The sequence below is a fragment of the Papio anubis genome, chromosome 2, assembly GCF_008728515.1.
Source record: "Papio anubis isolate 15944 chromosome 2, Panubis1.0, whole genome shotgun sequence".
Taxonomy (NCBI): domain Eukaryota; kingdom Metazoa; phylum Chordata; class Mammalia; order Primates; family Cercopithecidae; genus Papio; species Papio anubis.
The window spans coordinates 149,985,566-149,997,155 of record NC_044977.1 but is presented as its reverse complement, the minus strand read 5'-3'; the positions used below and the strand labels follow the sequence as shown (position 1 = coordinate 149,997,155).

Genomic DNA, 11,590 nt, shown 5'->3' with positions numbered 1-11,590 from the left:
GGAGTTTGAGACCAGCCTGGCCAACATGGTGAAAACCCGTCTCTACTAAAAATAGAAAATATTATCCGGGCATGGGGGAGGTTGTAGTGAGCCAAGATTGCGCCATTACACTCCTGCTTGTGCGATAGAGCAAGACTCTGCCTAAAAAAAAAAAAAAAAAAAAAAAAAGGAATGGAGAAAACACAGCCATAGCTCTGGGAGTAGGAACAGAAGAAAGCAAGCTGTCAGTCGGGTTCTTTCTTCTGGAGAAGGCTCTGCGTTGAAGCTGTCTTCTCTCTGAGGCTCAAGAAGCTGAGCATGGAATTAAACAACTCTGTCAACCAAAAATACAATTCTAAGTCCTACGCCGCAACCATCTGAATGGACTCTCTCCTTGGCCAGGGCGCTCTTAAAATGTAACCTCAGAGACTGGTTCCCGCCATGAACGGGAAGTGCCTCATCATACCCGCTGGTATTAACATCAACGCAGACCTTACTGATAAGAATCATTTACCATCTATTCTCTGAAGCCTGCGACATTTGGTCTCCATAATCCCTTATCTTAACACAGACATTCCCTTTCTATTGATTCCAGGTTTTCAGATAAACTCAACCAATTGTCAACCAGAAAAATTTTAAATCTACCTATAAGCTGGAAGCGCCCCCACCTTTGAGTTGTCCCACCTTTCTGGACCGAACCAATGTATTTTTTAAACATACTTGAGTGAAGTCTCATGTCTCCCTAAAATGTATAAAACCAAGCTGTACCCTGACCACCTTGGATACGTGTTCTTGGGCCTCCTGAGGGCTGTATCAGGGGCCATCGTCACTCATATTTGGCTCGGAATAAATCTCTTCAAATATTTTTGAAAACAGTTTGTCTCTTCATAGCCAACTCTGTGGGCTCGCAGATACCGCCCTTGGTCAGCGGTGTATTCAGTCGCTGTGCCATCCCCCATGTGGCCACAAGAACAAAAGCACCCTCTTAAGCCCAAGTGATCCCGTGGTTACTCCACTGTAACCAAGGTGTCCTTGGACACCTTCATCAAACGGCACTTGCAAGTGGCTCCTCTAGGCTGGGAGGAACGGAGAAGGCACACCACCAGCTCAGCTCACCACTCCAGGAGACCCCCAGGGTAAGGGCCTGAGCACAGGCTCACCACTTCCCCCCCCGCACCACCCTTACTTGGTCTGTGAAACTCCAGGGCGAGTCTTTATGGGAAGATGCATTCCTTCCAACATGTCATTGAGTGCTTACTTAGCCATCTCCTTTTCAAGACCTGGGTCTTTCTGCTGGTCCCTGAATTGCTCCATGCCCTTCTGTGCCTTCTGACTGTCCACATGCTCAACTTGTTGGAACATAGGAGATAGGTTATCTAGAGTTCCAGCCTCTGCCTGAGACAGGTAGAGACTGCGTTATCAGGTGCTGAGGGAGTGCTATGTTCCAGAGGCCTGGGGACATGGCATTTTGTATTGACTGCTGTCGCTGTTCTCTCTGATGCTGGTTTGGTGTAAGAGACGATAAGAAAGCATCTTCCCCACGAATTGTAGGGAAGCATTTCTGGGCCTAGTCTCCCAAAAGTGCTAAGATTACAGGGGTGAGCCATGGCACCTGGCCACCCTTCTTTTTTTTTTTTTTTAGATGGAATCTTGCTCTGTCGCCCAGGCTGGAGTGCAGTGGCACGATCTTGGCTCACAGCAAGCTCCGCCTCCTGGGTTCACGCCATTCTCCTGCCTCAGCCTCCTGAGTAGCTGGGACCACAGGCGCCCACCACCATGCCTGGCTAATTTTTGTATTTTTTTTTTTTCTTTTTGAGATGGAGTCTCGCTCTGTCATCCAGGCTGGAGTGCAGTGGTACAATTTCCGCCTCCCGGGTTCACACCATTCTCCTGCCTCAGCCTCCCGAGTAGCTGGGACTACAGGTGCCTGCCACCACGCCTGGCTAAATTTTTTGTATTTTTAGTAGAGACGGGGTTTCACCATGTTAGCCAGGATGGTCTCCATCTCCTGACCTTGTGCTCCGCCTGCCTCGGTCTCCCAAAGTGTTGGAATTACAGGTGTGAGCCACAGCGCCCGGCCCTGGCCACCCTTCTGAGGGCAATTCATGAAGAGGAACTCAGATGTTGAAAGAGGGTCTCAGTCCTGACTGTCTGGCAGAGCCCCAGAGTACCCACTACCCTCACCCAAACAGCCCACCAGTATTTTATTGTTCATTTTTCTTTTCTTTTTTCTTTTTTTTTTTTGAGAAAGAGTTTCGCTTTTGTTGCCCAGGCTGCAGTGCAATGGTGCAATCTCTGCTCCTTGCAGCCTCTGCCTCCTGAGTTCAAGTAATTCTCCTGCCTCAGCCTCCTGAGTAGCTGGGATTACAGGCATGCACCACCACACCTGGCTAATTTTTTGTATTTTTAGTAGAGACGGGGTTTCACCACGTTGGCCAAGCTGGTCTCAAACTCCTAGCCTCAAGTGATCCGCCCACCTCGGCCTCCCAAAGTGCTGGGATTACAAGCGTGAGTCACCGCACCTAGCCTATTGTTCTTTTTTATTTTAATTCTAGCACTTTGGGAGGCTGAGGTGGGAGGATCACTTGAGGCGAGGAGTTGGAGACCATCCTGGTCAACATGGTGAAACACCATCTCTATTAAAAATACAAAAATTAGCCGGGTGTGGTGGCACGTGCCTATAATCCCAGGTACTCAAGAAGCTGAGGCAGGGGAATACCTTGAATCCAGGAAGTGGGGGTTGCAGTGAGCCGAGATCGCACCACTGCACTCTAGCCTGGGCAACAGAGACTCCATCACAAAAACAAAAAACAAAAAAAAGCCTTTTTTTTTTTTTTTGAGATGGAGTCTCACTCTGTTGCCCAGGCTGGAGTGCAGTGGTGTCATATTGGCTCACTGCAACTTCCGCCTCCCGGATTCAAGTGATTCTCCTGCCCCGAGCAGATGGGATTACAGGCGTATGCCACCACACCCAGGTGCTTTTTGTATTTTTGGTAGAGATGGGGTCTCACCATGTTGGCCAGGCTGGTCTCAAACTCCTGACCTCAAATGATACGCCCACCTTGGCCTCCCAAAGTGCTGGAGTTTTAGGCGTGAGCCACTGCCCTTGGCCTAACACCTCCTTTTTAAACTAAAAACTTTCTGACCCACTAGTAATGAGACTAACATTATTTTAAAGTGTTTATTTTTTTCTATAATACATTTCATTCAAATCATAAACGTCTGATACATTTTTTTTCTCAAGAACAACTTACACTCATTTGAGATGCTTTTTCTTTCTTTTAATCTTATAGGATGGACAAAGATACACTTTAATGGATAAAAAACATCAGAGTTCATTACAAATACAGCTTCCCAGGCCCCACCTCCAGTGCTTCTGACTGAGCGTGTGGGACACATCCTAGGATCACAAAACTGTAAAACTCCCCCAGTCAACTCCACGGCAGGCAGGCCTGGAACCACCCTTAGTGGAACACTGCTTAGGACTTGTCTGTTATCTATCAGAAGCAATTTCAGAAAATCCAGGAATAATTACGTATACAGAAATAGCTCTTCTATAAAATTTCCATATAAAAATAATGGTATTTATTTACAAAGTCTGAGATACTACAAAATAATATATCATATTAGGTTGTGTACTTCCATCTAATAGAGAAAAGTCTATGTTGGGCAAGTCAGATGTGGTGGTTGCATTTTCCTCTTATCTGTTGTTTAAATTGCTTAAAGCATGTGGCACCATGATGTATCCTTCATGCAGAAAAAAGGAGAACTATATTTTCTGGAAATAAAACCCAATAGCACATAGTCAGAGGAAAGCATCTTCAGATGAAAAGGTGAACAACCTAGTGATTTGGGCTCTCACAGCCCTTTACCCACCGCTTTTTTTCTTTTTCTTTTGAGATAGAGTTTCGCTCTTGTTGCCCAGGCTAGAGTGCAATGGCACGATCTCGCCTCACTGCAACCTCTGCTTCCGGGGTTCAAGCGATTCTCCTGCCTCAGCCTCCCGAGTAGCTGGGATTTCAGGCATGCGCCACCGCACCTGGCTAATTTTGTATTTTTAGTAGAGACAGGGTTTCTCCATGTTGGTCAGGCTGATCTTGAACTCCCAACCTCAGGTGATCCTCCCGCCTCGGCCTCCCAAAGTGCTGGGATTACAGGCGTGAGCCACCGCGCCCGACATACCCACCTCTTTTGTCCAAAACTCAAGGATGATGGCGGTGAACCAAGTGCATGAAGGAACTCAGTATTGAAACGTGATCCCCGGAGTGCAGCCGCCTGGGCAGCCAGTGCGTAGGCTTAGTAGGGGGGTTCCATTTTTCAGGACAGAGAGGTTGACCCTGTCACGGTACTGCTGGCAAAAATAGAACTGCAACAAGCCCAGAGGAGCTATTCAGGAGAAAAGTAGCCCTGTCGTCAGTGACATTTTAGTATGAAAACCCTGGCCCCAGTGTGAACAAGCACAATCACCAGGCCGTGTGACATGAAGCTTGGCCATGATGAAGTATGGTGACAAATGGCATGCAGTGAGGCATGACAAGGGGTGAGTTTTTAAATCCAAAAGTGATCCGGGGAAGCTTCCCTGTTATGATTCGACAAGTCATGGGCAGCAGCAGCTGGTGTGTGGAAGGACCAGTTGGTCACTGAACTCCTTGGGTCCCTGCCAATGGCCAGCGTGGGGAGTCCTTGTCTGTGGAGGTCTCAGCCCGGGGTTTTCTGACTTGAGAGAGGCCTAAACCTGACACTACGGCCTCATGCTGGGGCTCAGGAGAGGAGTCCCGCTTCTGCCCCTCAGCTGTTTGGCACTTGATGACACAGGACTGGTGCTAATCCAAAACCTGTCTGGCAGGACTGTGGTGACAGCGTGGCCCTCACGGAGGGAAGCGGCTCTGGGTTTTGGTGCAGGCTCTGCCACAGACAGGCTGAGGGACGGGAAGCAAGTCAAGCTCTCGCTTGCTTCCCATCTCTGCTCTCCCCTATCCTGAGACCTGCGGCGAAGGGGCGAGGCCTGACCCTGAGCGTCAGCTAGTATGGCCTCTGATGCAGCTAGAAGCAGGGAAGACCAAAGTCTAATCTGCTGAAATAGCAAGGGGCAAGACAGCATTGGCTTCAACAGGCCTTTTTTGTAAAGCAAAAGGTAAGATGACAAGATCCGGCCTTGTCTGAGAACAGCTGCACAGAATACACGTTATAAATTAGTACTTTCTCCTATCTCAGCACCCTTGTGAATGGGTGTCAGAGAAGTTTCTGGACCTGTTGGGGACTCCCAGGGCTTAGCCAGACGGTCTAAGTGTTGTTGTGCCCACTCACTTTTTCTTCTTTAGCATACTGTGGAGTGAGACGTGGAAAAATCGGATCCCAGCGATGATCTAAGCATAACTTCTCAGATACATTTTGGTTAAGGGACTATTTCCTGAGAAATGTTATAATTTATGTGGGTATTGAGCTTGAATTTTTTTTTATTGTAAAATCTTAGGCCGGGCGCGGTGGCTTAAGCCTGTAATCCCAGCGCTTTGGGAGGCCAAGGTGGGCGGATCACACGGTCAGAAGTTCAAGACCAGCGTGGCCAACATGGTAAAACCCCGTCTCTACTAAAAATACAAAAATTAGCTGGGCATGGTGGCACATGTCTGTAATCCCAACTACTTGGAAGGCTGAGGCAGGAGAATAGCTTGAACCCTGGAGGCAGAGGTTGCAGTGGCTGAGATCGTGCCACTGCACTCCAGCTGGGGCAACAGAGCAAGACTCCATCTCGAGGGGAAAAAAATATGCAAACATCAGGCTTTTCTCTTCTTAGTAACCATGTTTGGCTTGAGTGGAAGTTTAACCAAACACTGTTATCAACTGGGAATTTGAGGGCAGGGAGGCACATTGCTGAGGGTCATTCAAATGGCATGGTGCAGGCTCCTGATAAATAGTGTGGGTCTTTGGGAAATGCATATTAGTTTTCATCAGTGCTTGGGACCATTGCTTTGGGTGCATGAATATGGGAACCCACTTGGGAAAACGGTTCTTAGAAATCCAGTCATCAGCTTCACCAAAGCCAGCCCATATGCAGAATAGAGATGATCTCTTTGATATAGCCAACAACTTAGAAACACAGAAAATAGTTCTCAATTTCTAATCATTTTTCTTTTTTTCTTTTTTGAGACAGAGGCCTGCTCTGTCACCCAGGCTGGAGTGCAGTGGCAGATCTTGGCTCACTGCAACCTCCGCCTCCTGGGTTCAAGTGATTCTCCTGCCTCAGCCTCCCTAGTAGCTGGGACTACAGGCGTGTGCCATCACGCCAGCCTAATTTTTGTATTTTCTAATGATTTTTCTACTGCATAGATTCAGTTGGAAAGTAGTGAACCTTTGTTAGAATCTTCTCTTGGTTTACAGAAACTGCTGGTAGCTAACTTTGCTTTGAAGTCTTAAAAGTTCCTGAACAGACTCCAACCTGAAGGCTTGAAACTGGAACAGTGGGGCCTCTGGAACTTAGGAGAGATTCCAAGTGCATGTTATGGGACAGAGTGGCTTGTTAAGAAAGTATAGAGACATCTGTCTTTCCACTGTCTGACTCAGTAAAACTGTCTCTTTCCCAGAGGGGCCTCCCCGGCCACCCCCAGCCAAAGTAGCCTTTCCCAAATGGTCCCACTACGCTGCTGTTTTTTCCACAGCACTCATCAATCTGCACGTGTTCCATCTGTGATCATGTTTCCCCAGTAGGAGGAGAACCCAACAACGGCAGGGCTCTGGCTGTTCCGCCCCAATGCCTGCGCACAGTAGGTACTCAAATGCTTACTAAATGAAGGATGAAATATTAAGATTCACTGTCCAACCCTCAACCCTTACTTACCACTAAGGCAGCACAGTTTTAAGGTCTACTTCACAGACTTGTTGGGCAGGGACAGCCCATTTTGTTAGGGGAGGGAGCTTGATAGTATTAAAGCGCCCTTGAAATGAAATAATTTTTTACAAGCTAAATAGAGCCAGGCGCGGTGGCTCACAACTGTAATCCCAGCACTTTGGCAGGCTGAGGCGGGCGGATCACCTGAGGTCAGGAGTTTGACACCAACCTGGGCAACATGGTGAAACCCCGACTCTACTAAAAATACAAAAAATTAGCCAGGCATGGCGACATGCGCCTATAATCCCAGCTAGTCCGGAGGCTGAGGCAGGAGAATCGCTTGAACCTGGGAGGCAGAGATTGCAGTGAGCCGAGATCGCACCACTGCACTCCAGCCTGGCGACAAAGCGAGACCCCCCCCCCCCCCCCCCCCGCCCCAAAAAAAGGCTAAATAGGCTTTTCCCCCAGCGCCCCCCTCTCTCAGTGTGGTTATGGCAGGAATCGCTGAGGTAGTTCTCATCCTCTGCTAATCCACACTCCCTCCAACACACACACTGTGCTAGAGGGAGCCTAAGTCACATCTATACTTGGAGCAACTCTGCTGTCTCTATGACCCAAATAGCCATAAAGAGTTGTGGTTTAGCAGTTACAGATGTCTTGCAGGGCTAAACTGAGCCACTCCTCTCTGAAATATTTCCATTTGAGGCTGGGCGTGGTGGTTCACGCCTGTAATCCCAGCACTTTGGGAGGCTGAGGCGGGCGGATCACAAGTTCAGGCGATGGAGACCATCCTGGCTAACACGGTGAAACCCCGTCTCTACTAAAAATACAAAAAATTAGCCAGGCGTGGTGGCGGGCACCCGTAGTCCCAGCTACTCGGGAGGCTGAGGCAGGAGAATGGTGTGAACCCGGGAGGCGGAGCTTGCAGTGAGCCGAGATCGCCACTGCACTCTAGCCTGGGCGACAGAGCGAGACTCCGTCTCAAAAAAAAAAAAAAAAAAAAATATTTCCATTTGAATTATCTGACAGGAGCTACTTTGTTTTCAAGGTCTGACCCTGGCATTATTTTTCAAATATGGCAGAGTACTGTTATAACTGTAAAATTTGCTAATGGAAGGAGTTATCCTCTTTATCCTGCTACAATGGCAGAAACCACATAGCTTTTTCTTCTCATCACTTCTTTAAAGAAATAAATTGAAGGACGCCAAACTTGTGGCCATCGTCTGTAGTTTCTCGGGCGGTGGGTGTGGCTGAGGGGTGGAGGACCGCCATGTTGGCCCCTGCTTTCCCGCCTTCCTCCAAGGCCCACCTTGATCATAAGGCACAAGGTATACAAACACCACAACTGCTCTCACCACAGGAAACGAGCACGTGGAGGAGACAGACTGACAGCGGGGAAAAGGAAGGCAGTGTGGTAGGCACCTGGGGCCCATAAACGCTGCTGTGTGCCTAGGCGGCACCGGCCTTCCCAGTGAGGGCCAGACACGCAGGTCCTAGTGCCACTGTGCATGTGCTAAATAGAGCCAGCACTTCCTCAGTGAGTGATGCCACACGCTTGAAAGGGGGACAGCCACACTCACCCTCAAGGGGAAAAGGCCTCTTGAACTCCCCATAGTGTGTGCCAGCACCCCGGGGAGGAGTGATCTGTGTATGGCAAGTAACCCGGCGTGCCACTATAACAAAGCAGCCTGGGCACTGGAACCACAACTTCCCTCCCCGCAGCCCCCCCCTTTTTTTTTTTTTTTTTTGAGACAGGGTCTTGCTCTGTCACCCAGGCTGGAGTGCAGTGGTGTGATCTTGGCTCTCTACAACCTCCACCTCCTGGGCTCAAGCAATCCTCCCATCTCAGCCTCTTGAGTAGCTGGGACAACAGGCATGCCCCACCACACAAGGCTAATTTTTATATTTTTGTAGAGGCAGGGTTTTGTCATGTTGCCCAGGCTGGTCTTGAACTCCTGAACTCAAGCAATGTGCCTGCCTCGGCCTCCCAAAGTGCTACGATGACAGGCGAGAGGCGCTGCACCTAGCCCCCAGTTTCCTAACACTGCTTCACTTTAATTTTGTGTGAAATTGTGACTCAGTGCTGAGCTTTGGACCCAGATAAATGTTGAGGGGGAATACAGAAGAGAATTGGCCTTTCTAAACAGCTCAACCCAGTTTCTAAAGGCAAGATTTTACTCCAGTGACATATACTGGTGACCACGATGTCACTCTGTGAGCCAGCCTCAACAGTAACCCAAACACAACGCTGAGGAAGAGACCATTTCCCACCAACAGCACACACCTATGGCTGGGGTGGCTAATGGTGGGGCACCAATAAGGATAAGAGTCTTTGGCGGCTTTCTTTTTTTAAGCCCATATTTTATCAATTTAAAGCATGAGAGTAGCAGAGATGGAGAGTAGAGAAGAAAACAGGTTCCCAAGAACTCTGGCAAGAATGTTGCTATTTGGTGAAGGAATGATTATCATTAGTGTACCTGTCTTAAATTCTGAAATGCATCTTGGGACCTGCAGTTCAATATTTTGAAGACTACAAAGGTAGCTGTGGCCGTTGGCCTCTCCAGGTCCCTGCTGGGTCCCAGAGATGAGAAAGGGTGAAGTTAGTAAAAGAGGAGGCTGCCCCTTAAAGGACAGTTGGTTTGGAGGGAAATCCCAATCCATGCAGTTGAAATGTCCCCTGCAGGTCCCTGGGGACCTGCTGTCACCTCCCCGGTGTTCCTGACTAGTCTGAGAGGTATGCTCCAGAACCCACGATAAGACCAAGTTCTCTAGAAACTGCCTCTATCTCTGAGTCTGTACTACGGCTTATTTCTGACAGAATGAGACTTTTGTATCAAAGGAGCTCCAGCTAAAGTTGAATGTTTTTCTTTCTCAGTTTTTATGGCCTTATTAAACATGTTTAGCTAGCCAAAGCTTTCTCCTCCTCACCAGGCTCACTGTCAACATGGTGGTGGGGCTACAAAGAGGCACCACAGGAAGAAGCCTGCACTTCCCCCAAGGGATTTAAAAAAGAACCAATTTGGGCCATGCTTGGTGCATCTAGCATCATCTTGGGATAAATCCACATGATTCAGGTCAAAGTTTTGGAGTTAATTTTCCCATTATTATTTGCTCCTTTCCAAGGCCTTAATGTGAAATTCAGGGTCTGGCCATGGTGGCAGATGTCCCTACACTCTTTCATTCAGAGAAGCAGCAGTTGTGAATACACCACTGCAGTATTTCTAATGACATCTTGAGCCATAAACAACATAACTGCACTACCATATATCCAGGCAGTAGGAGTGTTCAGTTTTCCAGTGTTTCTGTGAAACACTAAGTATTGGATTAGTTTGAAATGCAACTGACCCCAGGAGTAGGTTCAATAAGGTCATTCTGACTAATGAAAATGTGAAAAAAGGTGACATGTAGAAGGAAACATTGCTGTTCATATTCTTGAAATAGACTTTTCTTTAAGACAAAAGTAATGACATTTGGTTTATCTTCACAAATTGCACACTGGGTGAGAGCATACAATTGCTGCAGGGAACTGTAGGCAAGCAATTTGGTCACAGGAATTTGTCTTGTTTTAAATGAAAAAGCTATATGAAATGCATAGCTTTGATTAACCTAAAGATACATTTTCCCTCTTTATAAAACTCCAGATTTAGGATGCTGGCAAAAGGCAGTGCTGGCAAAGTATTTAATGCACATGGAAATGCTATTCTATTTTGGCTTCCAGAAGTAGCCCTAGTAAATTCTATGCATCAATGCATTGGCTAATAATAATTTCAGTTTTACTATAAATTATCTAAATGTCACTTAAGTACTTAAGAAGTAGCGCTTGCTCCTTTCTAGAAGCTGTCTAAGGCAGCTGATGCATAAAGCACCTTAACTAGACCTCCAACTAGTTCAGCAGTTCAATCTGTGCCCCTCGGCCACAGGACTGCCCTCGGTATCCCTCACTACACAGCTCCCCTCTCCTGGGGACTTTTCATGTTCATTTCCGCCTTGTCAAAGGCAGTCCAGGCAGGGAAGAGAAACGTCAGAAACATGATCGTCAAGGACTGCTCCGTGTAGCAATCTCAATTCTAAGAATAATTACATGGGTGTGAGGAACACAAAAATCCCACCTCACAGAAGATAAATGAGCACACTCACACTGCCAACTCTTCAGGAATTATCCCCACTAGCTCCTCAGAAAGCATGCTTTGTTTGTTATATCATCTACTGCTCTGTTGGCCAGACTTTCATTCACACTATGTTAACTTTCATCTCAATCATCTCAGCCTTCATGTGATTTGCTTATTGTGTTTCTCTAGTTTTCACTGAACACACAGTGCAAACAAAGGCAAAGACTGAAGCAATCATTTCAAAAACAAGAGCTCACACTACAAACACACATGAGCATCACATATTGAAACGTAGGCTTTCTCTTGTCTTTATTCTGGGGAGGAGGAATCCTCCTCATCATCTTCCTCATCTTCATCATTGAACGAACAGGGGGTCTCGCCTCGGGACTCGGAGCAGTGAGAGGCCGCACTGCTGGACTGGTGACTGTTTGGGGCCAGGAACTGCCCAGTTGCTAAGGCCACTTCTGCATCCAAGCATAACCCTTGGTTTACACTAGCAAACAATTAAAAACACACAGGCTCATTAATGTGGTATAAACAGTTTTGTAAAATATAGGAATAAAAACATAGGAAGGAGATGCCATTGGTGAGATCTGCCACAAACCTGCTCAGCAGGACCTGTGCTGGCAGTAACATGACCCCGGCTCACCCCTACACAGACAGTCAGGGCTCTGGG

General features: G+C 47.6%; 1 protein-coding gene across 25 annotated transcripts in view; it reads right to left on the bottom strand.

Annotated features, from left to right (window-relative positions):
• Positions 1-3,146: 3,146 nt before the first annotated feature.
• TFDP2 (transcription factor Dp-2) overlaps positions 3,147-11,590 on the bottom strand; it is a 208,237-nt gene continuing 199,793 nt past the window's right edge. For 15 of the 25 annotated variants that reach the window (XM_021934780.1, XM_021934786.1, XM_021934779.1 and 12 more), the window contains one exon: positions 11,197-11,407. In XM_021934780.1, the coding sequence (XP_021790472.1) occupies positions 11,224-11,407 (184 nt within the window). In that variant the 3' untranslated portion in view covers positions 11,197-11,223. Of the gene's footprint in view, positions 11,408-11,590 lie in introns of all 25 variants that reach the window. The other 10 variants (XM_021934791.2, XM_021934778.2, XM_021934796.2 and 7 more) reach the window with 3 other exon arrangements.